Below are 16,447 nucleotides of genomic sequence, written 5' to 3'. Positions count from 1 at the left end.
TAAAGTGAGTGAGTGTATAACAAGAGAAGGTGAAGAGCACGAGAGAAGAGAGACGGTCCCCGAGGGCCTGTTGGGGAGGGGGGAAGTGAAGCGATGGAGAGGAAAAGGGGGAAGACATCTGCGGACAGACCTGCGCAAAGGTTCCATCCTCGTTGCATTCTGGGATAAACATGGCCTCCTGAGGCCTCCGGGCCGGCTCCAGAGCCTGGCTCCGCTCAACGCGACACTTGGACTGAGCCGCATCTGCAACAGATTAACAGGACAGCCCGCTCTCACACACTGGGTACGCACAGCGCTGCTGCGGCGCATTTATTTATCCTTCTCCTGACGTGTGAACAACACCCCGTTCGCACCTCGGGGGAGCCGCCACCGCGGTTCACTGCCGCGTGCCACTGAGCCTCGCTCAAGGGCACCTTTTTTTGATTAGACGTGAAGGGAGAGGAGCGTTATTTATTCAACTCGTTTAAAAAAACGCTCCGTCTAAACCACAACGTTCGTGCCGAGGAGTGCGTCATGGACTCTGCGCCGGTGTGTTTGGGAACGCCAGTGGAAACTCGCTCTCGGGGGGGACGCACACGGAAGCGGCTGAAAGGTCAGAGACTGAAGCGGGCTTTGTATGCGTGTTACTCGCATAAGTCAAAAAGTATTAAACCGAATCGCATTAAATTTGGTGGGATGATTGGTTATTATCCGGGGACCATTTGATTAGATTTTGGAATCAACCGGGTCAAAGGTCAAGGTCATGAAAAGGTCAACATCTTATTTTTACCATAGCACGGTCAATTTCTATCCAATTGGCATGCAACTAATGCCAAAATGTTCATAATTCAATGCCCAATCTTGTGATATGCGACGGTATGCGCTCTACCGAGTGCCCGTTCTAGTCTAGTTTCTCGATGATCGACAGCTCAATGATGAGCCGGCGGCTCTGCCTGTTGCAATCGGCGTAGCTGTGTGTTTGTTGTCGTTTGCGGCGTCAGTTTTGCCGTTTATCGAACGTACACCAGTCGTGTTTAATCTGAATCTCACGCACACCTCGATAGGCCTCCGCCAGGCGCTGACCATGAACCGCCCGCCTCAATAAAGCCAGTTTCCCTACAACGAAACAGGAACAGGCCTGCTGCGCGGACAGAGACCGCGTGAGCTCGGCCCAGCTCTCCTTTCCTTGGCACGGCGCGGACATTACGAACCGAAGCCGTGTGTTCGTACACGGAGGGAACGCATTTCACTCCAAAAATGGCTTTGGTGGGGAATGCTGTTTTCCTAATGGACAGGGGGCTGAAAAAATGAGGAAAAAAAAGAGCTGGGGGAGGAAATGCCAAGTATCAACCTTGACTCTGGACCTATCAATCTCTGCTGTTGTTGAGTGGCTGGCATCCAGAGGCGGAGGAAGTGTGTGATCGCGCTCTGTAAAGACTTACACGCCTGCAGCGAGGCGGAAAACGAAAGACATCTTCAGTTCAGTTCCACTTTCGACATCTCCTCTTCTGTTCTACTTTCGTGTCTCGGTGTTCACTCAAAGCTGCAACAGATTTGGTCTCGAGTAAACCAGTGGTTTATTTTAACCCTCCTATTACCTTTGGGGTCAATTTGACCCCATTCAATGTTTAACGTCTCTAAAAAAATGATTGACTTCATTTTTTTTTTTGCTTCATATTTCATGACTTTTCCTAATTCATTGGGGACAACTGGGAAAACCTCAAATTCACATGATGACATGTTTTCAATGTCCTGTACACAACTTACACATTTGTAAATTTGAGGTGTAAAACATAAAAGAAATATCAACTTTTTTATTTCTTTAAATGGCTATTTAGGTAGTCAACAAACAAACATAAAGCACCTCACACTTAAACTTGGGAAACAATATTAATTCTAATAATTTTCTGGAGGTTTTAATTGCTGGGGTCAAATTGACCCCGAGGGTAAAATATGTTCGTAAATGTGAAGGTAACAGGAGGGTTAAAGTTAACACTATCGCCTCAGGCTTCGAGTCGTTCTCTTACCATCTCCTCGCCATCACTCCATGTTTGTAGTCCCGTAAATTGAATTCAAACGTCGGTTCGTCGCCTTACCTTTGAGCTCCAGGTCTCTCGTCTCCGACGCGGCAGTGGGCGCCGGAGCCACCGGCAGCTGATCGATTTTCACCCAATTTTTACCTAAAACGCAGAAAAGTCACTTCAATCTTCGTGGAGTTACGACGGAAACTGTGTCATGTATGAAAACAAGATAAGTATTGTAATCGATCACTCCCCCCCTCAATGAAATCCTCTCTTCCATTCATCCATTCTAAAAATCAGAAGACCAGATTACACACGCGATCTCTCAAAGTCACATGACAGTCGGGCGGCGCTGCCGTCGCGACCACAGCCTGTTGAGAAAACCCTTGTTTGTGCATTCATGGAAACTCCCGTGAGTAAGACCTCCGGTGGCAGCTGCTGACGAGGAGTGTGAGGAAACAAAACAAACAAATGTACCGCAGGTGACTCGGCGTGCGACTCCGTCGGCCCTCACCTCGGCAGCGGCCGCGATGCGCCAGCGTCAGCGCCTTGTCTCTGCAGCGCGCCCTCTGCAGCTCGCAGCCCGTCTCGTAGCTCCGGCCGTCCGAGCCGCACACCGGCTTCCCCTGCGTCCGAGAGCAGATGACCCCGCAGTGGCTGTCCCTGTCTCCGATCAGCCACTGCGGATGAGAAACACACGCTGTGATGCAGGACACGTGGAACGACCCCCTGCAGGTTACGACTGAAGAACATTGAGCGGTTCTTTGCTCGTTCCCTGAGGAAAACGGTTTATTTGTTGTGCTCCTTTACGTTGTTTCTGGTTTCGCTGCGTGAGAACAAAGGCTGCATTCAGCTGCATCTGAGCTTAGGCCAGACTGGCGTACAAATTGAACACATGGGTCACTTTCACGTTCTGCCCAAAACATTTCTTTCCTTCTCGAACGAGCCGCTGCCTTTCTTTGTTTAGGCTACTGGAATGAGGGTGTGAGCGGCTCTGCTCTTAAAGCTCGACCTAGAGGCGAGTTTATCTAATTGATCTTTGGCTGAAGAAAGCTTGAACCTTGATTCAGTTTCAAGGGAGCCAAAGTCCCCCCCCCCCCTCCCTCCCTCTCTCTCTCTCAATCTCTCCCTCCCTCCCTCTCTCTCTCTCCCCAGGTCTTTACTCACGATCTGTTCGTGAGTCCATTCTACTCTGCTGTTGGAAGGTGGCCGTCTCTCTCACAGCAGTAATGCCTCTTGGCTTTGCAGCGGCCTCTGTATATATATTTACGGTCTTAAGGATTTCAGAGTGAGAGCGAGAGAGTGAGAGAGAGAGAGAGTGAGAGAGCGAGATAGAGAGAGAGAGAGAGAGAGAAAGCGAGAGCGAGAGAGAGAGCGCGAGAGAGAGAGCGAGAGAGCGAGAGAGAGAGAGAGAGAGAGAGCGAGAGAGAGAGAGCGAGAGAGAGAGAGAGCGAGAGAGAGAGAGAGAGAGAGAGCGAGAGAGAGTGCGAGAGAGAGAGCAGAGAGAGAGGCGAGAGCGAGAGAGGAGAGAGGAGGCGAGAGGCGAGAGCGAGAGGAGAGAGAGGAGGAGCGAGAGAGAGAGGAGAGGAGCGAGGAGAGAGGAGAGAGCAGAGAGAGGCGAGGAGAGAGGCGAGAGAGAGAGGCGAGAGCGAGGAGGCGAGAGAGGAGAGGAGAGAGAGAGAGCGAGAGAGGAGAGAGAGAGAGAGAGAGGAGAGAGAGGCGAAGGAGAGAGAGCGAGAGAGCGAGAGGAGAGAGCGAGAGAGGCAGAGAGGAGAGAGAGAGCGGAGAGAGAGAGGCGAGGGAGAGAGAGGCGAGAGAGGCAGAGAGAGGAGAGAGAGGCGAGAGAGAGAGAGAGAGAGAGGCGAGAGAGAGGCGAGAGAGAGCGAGAGAGGAGAGAGAGGCGAGGAGAGAGAGAGCGAGAGAGGAGAGAGAGAGGCGGAGAGCGAGGCGAGAGAGGCGAGAGAGAGAGGAGGCGGAGAGAGAGAGGAGAGAGGCAGAGGCGAGAGAGGCGAGAGAGAGAGGCGAGAGAGAGGCGAGAGAGAGGCGAGAGAGAGAGCGAGGAGGCGAGAGAGAGGCGAGAGGAGAGAGAGAGAGAGAGGCGAGAGAGGCGAGAGAGCGAGAGCGAGGAGGAGAGAGCGAGAGAGAGGCGAGAGAGGCGAGAGAGGAGAGCGAGGCGAGAGAGGCGAGAGCGAGAGAGAGAGAGCGAGAGGCGAGCGAGAGAGCGAGAGAGAGAGAGAGTGCGAGAGAGGCGAGAGAGAGAGGCGAAGAGAGCGAGAGAGAGCGAGAGAGGCGAGAGCGAGAGAGAGAGAGAGAGGAGAGAGAGAGGAGGCGAGAGAGCGAGAGCGAGCGAGAGCGAGAGAGGAGCGAGGCGAGAGAGAGCGAGCGAGAGAGAGGCGAGAGAGAGGCGAGAGAGGCGAGAGAGAGGCGAGAGAGAGAAGAGCGGCGAGAGAGGCGCGAGAGAGAGGGAGAGAGAGCGAGAGAGAGAGGCAGAGAGCGAGAGAGAGAGGCGAGAGAGAGAGAGCGAGAGAGGCGAGAGAGAGGCGAGAGAGAGGAGGCGAGAGAGAGGCGAGAGAGAGAGCGAGAGAGGCGAGAGAGCAGAGAGCGAGAGAGAGAGAGAGAGAGGCGAGAGAGAGAGAGAGAAAGCGATAGCGAGAGGAGAGAGGCGAGAGAGAGCGAGAGAGAGAGAGAGCGAGAGAGGAGAGCGAGAGGAGAGAGGCGAGAGAGCGAGAGAGAGAGAAGAGCGAGAGGAGAGAGAGAGCGAGAGAGGCGAGAGAGAGAGAGAGGAGAGAGAGAGAGGAGAGCGAGAGAGAGAGGAGAGAGAGAGGCGAGAGAGAGGAGAGAGAAGAGAGAGAGAGGGAGAGGGAGTGAGAGAGAGAGCGAGAGAGAGAGAGAGCGCGAGAGAGAGAGAGAGAGAGAGAGGGCGAGAGAGAGCGGAGAGAGAGAGCGAGAGAGAGAGCGCAAGAGAGAGAGAGAGAGAGAGAGAGAGAGAGCGAGAGAGAGCGAGAGAGAGAGAGCGAGAGAGAGAGAGCGCGAGAGAGAGAGAGAGAGAGACCTCTGCAGCCAACTCAACCGTCTGAACTAAATCAAACATCTTGATTAATTATTGATTCCTCGCCTGTAGCGATTGAACTCTGCGGCCGCTCAAACACCTGTTTCACAAAAGACCAAAACAACGAGTATTGAGCAATTCTCCAGCGTGAGAAAACCTCTAACGACGTTTATTTAGTTCACCCACGGCCTCTGAAGGCAATCAGCCCCGTGTTGGTTTGGGGAATAAAACACAGCCAGGAACACAAAGGGCGAAGTTTCTACCCTTCACTTGCCAGCTCCTATCGAGACGATCTTTTCCAAACGAACTGCGGTACGTGTGCACGTGTGGAGCGTGCACGTGTGGAGCGTGCACGTGTGGAGCGTGCGTGTGTTGAGCGTGCGTGTATATATACGAGCACCACTTCCAATCTACCTCCTCGACTGTATTTTGAATAACATCAAAAATTGTTGCCGGGAGACAGATTTGTTCTCCAAACATACCGAGGGCAATCGGACCAACCTGAAGAAAGTGTAGATGGTAACGCAGCCAAACCACTGATGTCATGTACAACTGGATCTCATACACAAATGTATCACCGGGAGTCTTTATCTCACATCCTCTCAACGGATTAACCGCATGCCAGCGCATTCTCGCTCTGACTCTATTTATGCCTTTCTGTCGGTTGTATTATTGTTATGATAGGTCTGACTGCTCCAGAAACCGTCACAGCCGTCCTGTCTGAGTCGGTCGAGGCTTCAACCCTTCTGCTCCGCACCGACTGCCAACAGCATCCGCCAGAGCACCGATCAGTGGACTCCTGCACCGATCACTTAGAATCTGCTCGTTGCTGGAGGAGCTCAGCTCAATGTGAACACTCTCTGAAAATAGTTTGACTTCATATTTAAAAAATATTAAAGTGTTTTGGGGTATGCCGGATAGAGAAAATAGTGAAACAATGTATGTTGCATACTATAAACTAGAATGGGCACTCGGTAGAGCGCATACCTTCGCATATCACAAGATTGGGCATTGAATTATGAAAATGTTGGCATTAGTTGCATGCCAATTGGATAAAAATTGACCGTGATATGGTAAAAAGAAGAATTTGACCTTTCCATGACCTTGACCTTTGACCCGATTGATCCCAAAATCTAATCAAATGGTCCCCGGTTAATAACCAATCATCTCACCAAATTTCATGCGATTCGATTTAAAACTTTTTGTGTTATGCGAGTAACACGCATACAATAAATAAATAAATACACGGCGATCAAAACATAACCTTCGCCATTTTCAATGCAAAGGTAATAAGGAAAGATCAATTTAGATTTTGAAGAAAAAGAACAACGTAAAAAATAAATCATTTTCTAGTTACACTTAAAACAGAGTGCATCTGTGGCTGAAGGGAATACCAAAACGTGTTTTAGGTATTTGGTCTTGGACAAATTCAAATTTTGACTTTTTGTTGGATTAAAAGTCAGGATAAAACCAAACCCATCTCAAAGGGAACATAAATGTCTTGTTGTCTTGTAGCAGTTCCTCCATTTACTGTTGAGATATTGTCAAAGACACAAATGTGAACCGCATTGTGGCTTGAAAAGCGATGACAAAAGTGTTTTATTATGCGTTCTCTATTATTTCAACATTATAATATATAATATATGTTATTGTGTTCATAACATTATAATATTTTATATATGTTGTTGTGTTCATAACATTATAATATTTAATATATGTTATTGTGTTCATAACATTATAATATATAATATATGTAATTGTGTTCATAACATTATAATATATAATATATGTTATTGTGTTCATAACATTATAATATATAATATATGGTATTGTGTTCATAACATTATAATATATAATATTGTGTTCATAACATTATAATATATAATATATGTTATTGTGTTCATAATATTATAATATGTTATTGTGTTCATAACATTATAATATGTAATATATGTTATTGTGTTCATAACATTATAATATATAATATGTTATTGTGTTCATAACATTATAATATTTAATATATGTTATTGTGTTCATAACATTATAATATCTAATATATGTTATTGTGTTCATAACATTATAATATATAATATATATTATTGTGTTCATAACATTATAATATATAATATATGTTATTGTGTTCATAACATTATAATATATAATGTTATTGTGTTCATAACATTATTGTCCGTCTTGTTCTGATTCAACAGCGATGACGCGCGGAGCAACTCAAGAGCTGATTGGCCCGAGTTGCGAGATTACCGCCTCAAAGTTTAATATTTCAACTAGCGGCGACAATTGTCGCTCAACACGCGCCGCTGTAAATGCGTCGCCCCAGACGCGCCGCCCGGAAAAATGTCTCGTCTGTACGCTGACTTTTCATGAGATTCGGTCACGCGAAAAAATCGCATCGCTTTTGGTGTGAACGCACCTTAATGGAGGGTTAGAAAACCCTACTGCAATTATGTCAGCGCAGCTGAAAACAGTTATGCTGGTGAGAGAAGCTATAAAGGCCTTCCTTTGAGCTAGAAGTTTGAAGAACAAAATTTCAAACAAAAATGATTATTTCTATATCTTCTATTAATTTTACAAATCATTTTCATGGAAAACACGAAATTGTCCGGGTGACCGCAAACTTTTGAACCGTCGTGTATCCGTTGAGATGTTTTAGACTTGTAGAGCGGCTCCATGAGGCAGAGCTGCTCAGCCCGCTCTAACTACTTGAATGTTATTTTCTTTGACACATTCTGGCTAATCTCTCTCTGTATGACGACCTGGAAATGACACAGGAGTTCAAACTTGTTGCAGCACAAATTGCGAATCCAAAATGTGGTGAAGTAAATGAGACGCAGGTCCGAAACTAATTATTTGTGTTTTTTAAACTGCACTGTTACCAGAGAGCATCTGCCAGCGCTTGGCAGCCTGGTTGGTCATGGACATTAAGTTCTAACTTCAACTGAGGCCAAAATTCACGAGGTGAAAAATGTGCCAGCTGGTGAGCTAATATCACCTGTGTCCAATGTGAAATAATGGGTTTGGATGGTGTTCACATTAGTGAAGGTAATTGCTCTTTTTCAAGCTTGTTTTTGGTCCTGAAACAGATGAAGACTTATTAGAAAAAAGAAAATTGCAATAATTTCACCCCACAGGCCAGATTTTGACATCTAAACAAAACATTAGGTCGACTGATTGGGAATCTTTTCTTTTTTTGGCTTAGAGAAATGATCATCGTGTCTGTCAGCTCAGGCAGATACTTCACTATCTGTAAAGAGCAAAGAAAGAGATTAGGCTTTTTCCTCAAATAGAAAAAGACACTGGAGGTTCAGTACCTTCCAGATCCAATCAGGAGAAGAGGTCCACAGGGTGGTCCAGAGTGTCCTGAAATGACTGTAGTGGATCAGATGTTTTATCCCCACATAAAACAAATATATCTCGTGAATATCCAAGACCCGAGCACAGAGAGACTCGTTTAGCTGCTTTTTCCTCCAGTGAGAAGCTGATACTTCTCATAAATTGATTAAAACAACAACAACTTGTATTAACAAGGTAGAGGGATATTTAAACAAACGGGGAACAATACTTTAGAGGACATAAATCCAACCGGCCTCGCCGTAACAAGCCAGACAGTTTAATGGGATCTCAGCTTTGGCAGCGAAGCGTCGTAGAACATCTCTTGTCTGACAGTGAGGAGTAAAACTAAATGACGAAGGGCCTCTTCATGAGAGAGTGCAGAAAGAGAGGCAAACATAGCCCTTTGTTTCATTTTTAACGTTGGCTTCAATGGAGAACAGTAACAATTCAGTAGTCGGAAAGAAAGCTGTGTATCTGTGTTCCGTCAGGTTTCTCCTCCCTCGAATGAAGAAGCCCGTGAAGCAAGCCGTTACTTCAGAAGGGGTTGAAAGAACATGTGGGTGGCAGTTTGTCTACGCGATGAACTTTTAAATTGGTAAAGCAGTAAACAAAGCAAGTTATTCTAAACGAGTGATTTATCCAGCCACTCGTGCAGGTTAAGGGCCACGGCGACGGGCCCGTCCTCCCCATCCCTGACGCACGGCCCTAATGCATTCAGCCCCTCTACCTCCTCTGTCATAATAAAACAGAAAATCTAAGATTTTGAGAAGACATTGTCCAGAAAGTGGAAATAAACACTCCCACGAGTTCTCCCACACGGAGTCGTTTCTTAGTCATACTGTCCCAGCCACAGACTCGTCTCTTCCTTAAAAGTGAAACCTGAGACTCCGGCAGATCACAAAAAAGTTTCCCAATTTACATTTGAAAGTTCTCTTCCTAAGTTTACAATATATATGTATATATATATATATATAATAATAAAAGATGAAAAATTAAGCATGATTCTGGGTACAAAGGTCATTGTTCAGCTTTAAAGGTGACGATGGTGGCTGTCCATCTCATTCACTCTGATATGGGAATCTCTCTCTCTATATATATATATATATATATATATACACACATATATATATACACACATATATATATACACACATATATACAGGACTGTCTCAGAAAATTAGAATATTGTGATAAAGTTCTTTATTTTCTGTAATGCAATTAAAAAAACAAAAATGTCATGCATTCTGGATTCATTACAAATCAACTGAAATATTGCAAGCCTTTTATTCTTTTAATATTGCTGATTATGGCTTACAGCTTAAGAAAACTCTAAAATCCTATCTCATACAATTTTAATATTTCCTCAGACCAAGTAAAAAAAAAGATTTATAACAGCTGAGTGTTTGTCAAGGCTCAGGAAACCCTTGCAGGTGTTTCGAGTTAATTAGACAATTCAAGTGATTTGTTTAATACCCTACTAGTATACTTTTTCATGATATTCTAATATTTAGAGATAGGATATTTGAGTTTTCTTAAGCTGTAAGCCATAATCAGCAATATTAAAAGAATAAAAGGCTTGCAATATTTCAGTTGATTTGTAATGAATCCAGAATGCATGACATTTTTGTTTTTTTAATTGCATTACAGAAAATAAAGAACTTCATCACAATATTCTAATTTTCTGAGACAGTCCTGTATATACACATATATATATATACACACATATATATACATATACATATATATATATACACACATATATATATATATACACATATATATATCCACATATATATACACATATATATATATATATGTTATTAATTATTCGAAGGAGAACTTGGCTGAAAGTTAGCTTGAAATGAAGCTCCACATACAGTTTCATAAAGAGCACACACATTAAAAATAGAAAGGAACGATGTGCTGGATGGACTATTTCTTGGAGCGGGGGGACAAATAGTTTTAACAGTTTTCCACTTTGGCTTAAACAAACCGGACATAAAGAATACATTAGTGAGCTTCAGAGGTGCTTGTAATTGTTCTAACTTTTGGACAGGGACGAGCTAGCCTTTCCAGTCTTTATGCTAAGCTAACTGGCTGTAGCTTCATATCTAACAGACAGTCAGAGATTTGATCATCACATCAAACTATCGTCAGGAAAGTGGATCAGTGAAACTATTCCCGCTCACGGCAGTCGGTCCCTTACTGAGGACATTCTTATAAGGAGCGGTGTGATGCACTCGATGGAGCCCGGAGTTGCTTGTGCTCAAGCACACTTGCCAAAGAACTGTTTCAGATTATAACAGCCGAGGCAAAAACCTCTGAATTAATGAGAGAATCTAATCTAATCTAATCTTCAGACTCTCTGCGCTGCGTCTCTGCCACTTCTCAGGTCGGCTCGAGGCTCACAGCAGCCTCCGGGGCTTTAAACCAGTTCCTCGCTACGATAAATGTGCATTTGAATCCTGCCCAAATAAAGCCCCGCACCAGCAGCGAATGACGCTGAGCCCCTAATCACACGGTATCTGAAAAACAACCGTTAACCAGCGGGCATCAACATGATGCGTGCGGTTTGTCTTTCTGCACCACACAAAGACGTTTGCAGGAAACCAGCAAAGCCGCGGACGGCAATCATACTCTCTCTGTGGTTTAAAGCTCCCCGGAGAACTATCCGAATTGTCCTGATGTGGTAAACCCCACCCATCTGGCGTCTCGAGGAGGTTAAAACAAACGCTACGAGTTATTTTCAGTGGCCGTCCGGCAATCAGCTGCTCCGGTGTTAGCCAGGGCTATGGGACCTGGCATTATCTCCTGAGGGGTAGCAGCCCCTCGTGTTAGGCCGCTGACGGCTGGACCTGAGACCCGCCCGACGTCCCCATGGTCAAAACCAAACAAACGCATCTTAAACTAGAATGGGCACTCGGTAGAGCGCATACCTTCGCATATCACAAGATTGGGCATTGAATTATGAACATTTTGGCATTAGTTGCATGCCAATTGGATAAAAATTGACCGTGCTATGGTAAAAAGAAGATTTTGACCTTTTCATGACCTTGACCTTTGACCCGATTGATCCCAAAGTCTACTCAAATGGTCCCCGGATAATAACCAATCATCCCACCAAATTTCATGCGATTCAAGAAGATGTTGACCTTTTTCATGACCTTGACCTTGACCTTTGACCCGATCAATCCCTAAATCTAATCAAATGGTCCCCGGATAATAACCAATCATCCCACCAAATTTCATGCGATTCGGTTTACAACTTTTTTTGTTACGCGAATAACACACATACAAATAAATAAATAAATAAATAAATACACAGCGATCAAAACATAACCTTCCGCATTTTCAATGCGAAGGTAACTAGAACGGGCACTCAGTAGAGCGCATACCTTCGCATTTCACAAGATTGGGCATTGACTTATGAACATGTTGGCATTAGTTGCATGCCAATTGGATACAAATTGATCGTGCTATGGTAAAAAGATTTTGACCATTTCATGACCTTGACCTTTGACCCGATCGATCCCAAAATCTAATAAAATGGTCCCCGGATAATAACCAATCATCCCACCTAATTTCATGCGATTCAAAGAAGATGTTGACCTTTTCATGACCTTGACCTTTGACCCGATCGATCCCAAAATCTAATCAAATGGTCCCCGGATAATAACCAATCATCCCACCAAATTTCATGCGATTCGGTTTAATACTTTTTGACTTATGCGAATAACACGCACGCACGCATACAAATACACGGCGATCAAAACATAACCTTCCGCATTTTCAATGCGAAGGTAACAAACAAACTAACATGTAACGGGAGCTTCAGAGGAACACGCGCTGCTCAAAATAACATTAATTCCCCAAACCTGGGGGGAGAAGCTCGGGTCATGCTCCCTTCCTGCAGACCGGCGTGCAAAGTTTGACATCACCGTGCAGAGCACCCCTGAGGGATCATTACCTTCGCATTGAAAATGCCGGAAGGTTATGTTTTGATCGCCGTGTATTTATTTATTTATTTATTTATTTGTATGCGTGTTATTCGCAAATCTCAAAAAGTATTGAACCGAATCGCATGAAATTTGGTGGGATAATTGTTTATTATCCGGGGACCAGTTGATTAGATTTTGGGATCGATCGGGTCAAAGGTCATGAACAGGTCAAAATATTTCGCAGAACTCAAAAAGTATTGAACCGAATCGCATGAAATTTGGTGGGATGATTGTTTATTATCCGGGGACCAGTTGACTAGATTTTGGGATCGATCGGGTCAAAGGTCAAGGTCAAAGGTCATGAACAGGTCAAAATGTTCTTGAATCGCATGAAATTTGGTGGGATGATTGGTTATTATCCGGGGACCATTTGATTAGATTTTGGGATCAATCGGGTCAAAGGTCAAGGTCAAGGTCATGGAAAGGTCAAACTCTTTTTTTACCATAGCACGATACATTTTTGTCCAATTGGCATGCAACTCATGCCAAAATGTTCATAATTCAATGCCCAATCTTGTGATATGCGAAGGTATGCACTCTACCGAGTGCCCATTCTAGTTCTCACTTCAACGGACACCCTTTCTTTCATTTACAAGCAGAGGGACACGCCCCCGTACATTGTGAGGACATGGCATCCTCCTCTGCCCGGGAAGCAGAGAGGTCAAAGACGATCCGATGGTTCGGTCCCGATGTCTCGACCGAGAAACAACGAGCACTGAGATTCTCACATTTAACGAGCCAAATTCCCCCGACAGACACGGAGACGCACGCTCACACACACATCTCAGCCAGAAGCACGCCGAGTCCTGAGCTCTCTCTGTGCTCATGAAATAAGTGAAACGCAACCGCCATTGTGCAACAGTTACAGCGTCAACAAAGTGGTCTTTTTTTTTTTTTTTACTGTCACTGGCAGCGAATCTACTCCGACCCGAGCCGCAGCAGTGGAAACAAGAAAACAAAGATTCTGATCAGAATAGTTTTGTGTTGATCTATGCTCGCTCAAAGGGCTTCCAGGGGGTGGAAAACAAGACGCAACAAAGGTAGCAAATAAACAAATGTGTGGATTACATCTCCGACAGTAAATACAACAAAGTAAAATGTTCCAACTGGCTCGTTGTGCGTCGGGTATCGAGCTGATTTCTGCGGACCGATTTTTTCATTATAAAAAACCAGAATAACACAATATAAACAGTAGATCCCATTTCCACCTTTTTTACAGGTATCTATCTACCTTTCTTCATGTGCTGCAAAGAGAAACGAGGTTCCAAACCTGAGGCTGAAGTCACTGTTCAAACTCACAACTCCAGGCCACACCCATCAGCCTTCATCAGCACCTCTGGTTAGTTTTACAATCGTGCTGCCAGAGCTCTGAGTTTTCATCTCCAAATAACTAATGGAAATATCTTAATTTCTTAATGACACAAGAACATTATTTAAGAAATTTCAGAATGCTTTGGCATCGTTTTCCTTCGTCAATTAAATTTAATTATTTTTGGACAGTTAACTCTTTTTATTTTTTAAGTGTTAACATATAAACACATATATATATATGTATATATATATACATATATACACTACCGTTCAAAAGTTTGGGGTCATCCAAACAATTTTGTGTCTTCCATGAAAACTCACTTTTATTTATCAAATGAATTGAAAATATAGTCAAGACATTGACAAGGTTAGAAATAATGATTAATATTTGAAGTATTAATGTTGTTCTTCAAACTTCAAGCTCAAAGGAAGGCCAGTTGTATAGCTTATATCACCAGCATAACTGTTTTCAGCTGTGCTAACATAATTGCACAAGGGTTTTCTAATCAGATATTAGTCTTCTAAGGCGATTAGCAAACACAATGTACCATTAGAACACTGGAGTGATAGTTGATGGAAATGGGCCTCTATACACCTCTGGAGATATTTCATTAGAAACCAGACGTTTCCACCTAGAATAGTCATTTACCACATTAACAATGTATAGTGTGTATTTTTGATTAATGTTATCTTTATTGAAAAAACAGTGCTTTTCTTTGAAAAATAAAGACATTTCTAAGTGACCCCAAACTTTTGAACGGTAGTGTATATATATATATATATATATATATACATATATATAAATACTAAATAGCAGTATTTTGCTGCTATGTAACCCTGGAGTCAGAACACTTCAACTCCAGCTGCAATATGGTCGTTATCATACAAAGCAATGGTCCGGGTCTAAGATTTCTCTCGTGGTTAAAACTCCATTTTGTCAAACATCTTTAGTGAGAGAAGTCCGACACCCCGACTGTGTTCTCACATGACGGAGATCGTGTGTGTGTGTGTGTGTGTGTGTGTGTGTGTGTGTGTGTGTGTGTGTGTGTGTGTGTGTGTGTGTGTGTGTGTGTGTGTGTGTGTGTGTGTGTGCCAGCTCCACGCTTTGTGTGATGTGCTCATTATCCCCTTTGGGCACAACAACAACATCAAACAATGCAACCGCACCGACTCAAACATACATGACTGGTCCTCTGGTGCCGCTCCGTGTCATCAAGCCTCTTTTGGCATTCGCTCACTACTCAACAAGTGGATTACTTAAATGGAGGAAAAGGAGAATAAGAGAGGAAACCAGCCAGTGAAAGTGGTCCACTGAAGTCCGGGCTAATTGTGCGCCGTCGTATGTTATTTTTAACGGGCCACGGTAATCACTTGTGTCCGATAATTAGCATTTTTGTTTTCAGGAAATCTATAAAGGGAATGCGATCCCTCATGTTGTTTCCATTAACGCACTTTCTTTAAGCGTGTTGTTGAAGAAAAGTGCGGAAAATAAAAAAAAGGAATGTATGGAAAGCTGCTGGCTTCGTCTATTTGTTCAAAGTAACCCTTTAAAACCCAAAGAACACAAAGTCGCAGCATGTTGCTGAACAGCTGCAAAGTGTGGGCGCCACTCGCAGCTCAGAACTTTAAAGTCCCTATTCCAGCATTTCTATTAATCCATCATGTCGTGTTTCAGTTTGTACATTTGAGCAAACTGAGAGTTATCCACACTTTAAAGTGCCATCTGGGTTGTTTACAATTCATATAAGGAAATCATCAAAACATGAATACTGGTTGTTGACTTGACAGAAATATATATATTTTGAAGTATTGAAATCGGATTTTGCTTTTTAATACAACTAGATTAGATTAGATTAGATTCAACTTTATTACCTTCGCATTGAAAATGCCGGAAGGTTATGTTTTGATCGCCGTGTATTTATTTATTTGTATGCGTGTTATTCGCAAAACTCAAAAAGTATTGAACCGAATCGCATGAAATTTGGTGGGATGATTGTTTATTATCCGGGGACCAGTTGATTAGATTTGGGGATCGATCGGGTCAAAGGTCAAAGGTCATGAACAGGTCAAAATCTTTCGCAGAACTCAAAAAGTATTGAACCGAATCGCATGAAATTTGGTGGGATGATTGTTTATTATCCGGGGACCAGTTGATTAGATTTTGGGATCGATCGGGTCAAAGGTCAAAGGTCATGAACAGGTCAAAATCTTTCGCAGAACTCAAAAAGTATTGAACCGAATCGCATGAAATTTGGTGGGATGATTGTTTATTATCCGGGGACCAGTTGACTAGATTTTGGGATCGATCGGGTCAAAGGTCAAGGTCAATGGTCATGAACAGGTGAAAATGTTCTTGAATCGCATGAAATTTGGTGGGATGATTGGTTATTATCCGGGGGCCATTTGATTAGATTTTGGGATCAATCGGGTCAAAGGTCAAGGTCAAGGTCATGGAAAGGTCAAACTCTTTTTTTACCATAGCACGATACATTTTTGTCCAATTGGCATGCAACTAATGCCCAATCTTGTGATATGCGAAGGTATGCGCTCTACCGAGTGCCCATTCTAGTTGTCATTACCTTCGCATTGAAAATGCGGAAGGTTATGTTTTGATCGCCGTGTATTTATTTATTTATTTGTATGCGTGTTATTCGCAAAACTCAAAAAGTATTAAACCGAATCGCATGAAATTTGGTGGGATGATTGGTTATTATCCGGGGACCAGTTGATTAGATTTT

At 43.6% G+C, this 16,447-nt stretch overlaps 1 protein-coding gene across 1 annotated transcript in view; it reads right to left on the bottom strand.

Annotated features, from left to right (window-relative positions):
• Nucleotides 1-16,447, bottom strand: part of smoc1 (SPARC related modular calcium binding 1) — a 50,383-nt gene that overhangs the window by 27,611 nt on the left and 6,325 nt on the right. The window contains 3 exon segments of the mRNA XM_056427239.1: nucleotides 131-243; nucleotides 2,076-2,159; nucleotides 2,515-2,680. Coding sequence (XP_056283214.1) covers nucleotides 131-243; nucleotides 2,076-2,159; nucleotides 2,515-2,680 — 363 coding nt within the window.

Source organism: Pseudoliparis swirei, chromosome 11, assembly GCF_029220125.1.
Source record: "Pseudoliparis swirei isolate HS2019 ecotype Mariana Trench chromosome 11, NWPU_hadal_v1, whole genome shotgun sequence".
NCBI lineage: Eukaryota > Metazoa > Chordata > Actinopteri > Perciformes > Liparidae > Pseudoliparis > Pseudoliparis swirei.
The sequence above is the reverse complement of the archived record's forward strand: the minus strand, read 5'-3'. Positions and strand labels throughout refer to the sequence as shown.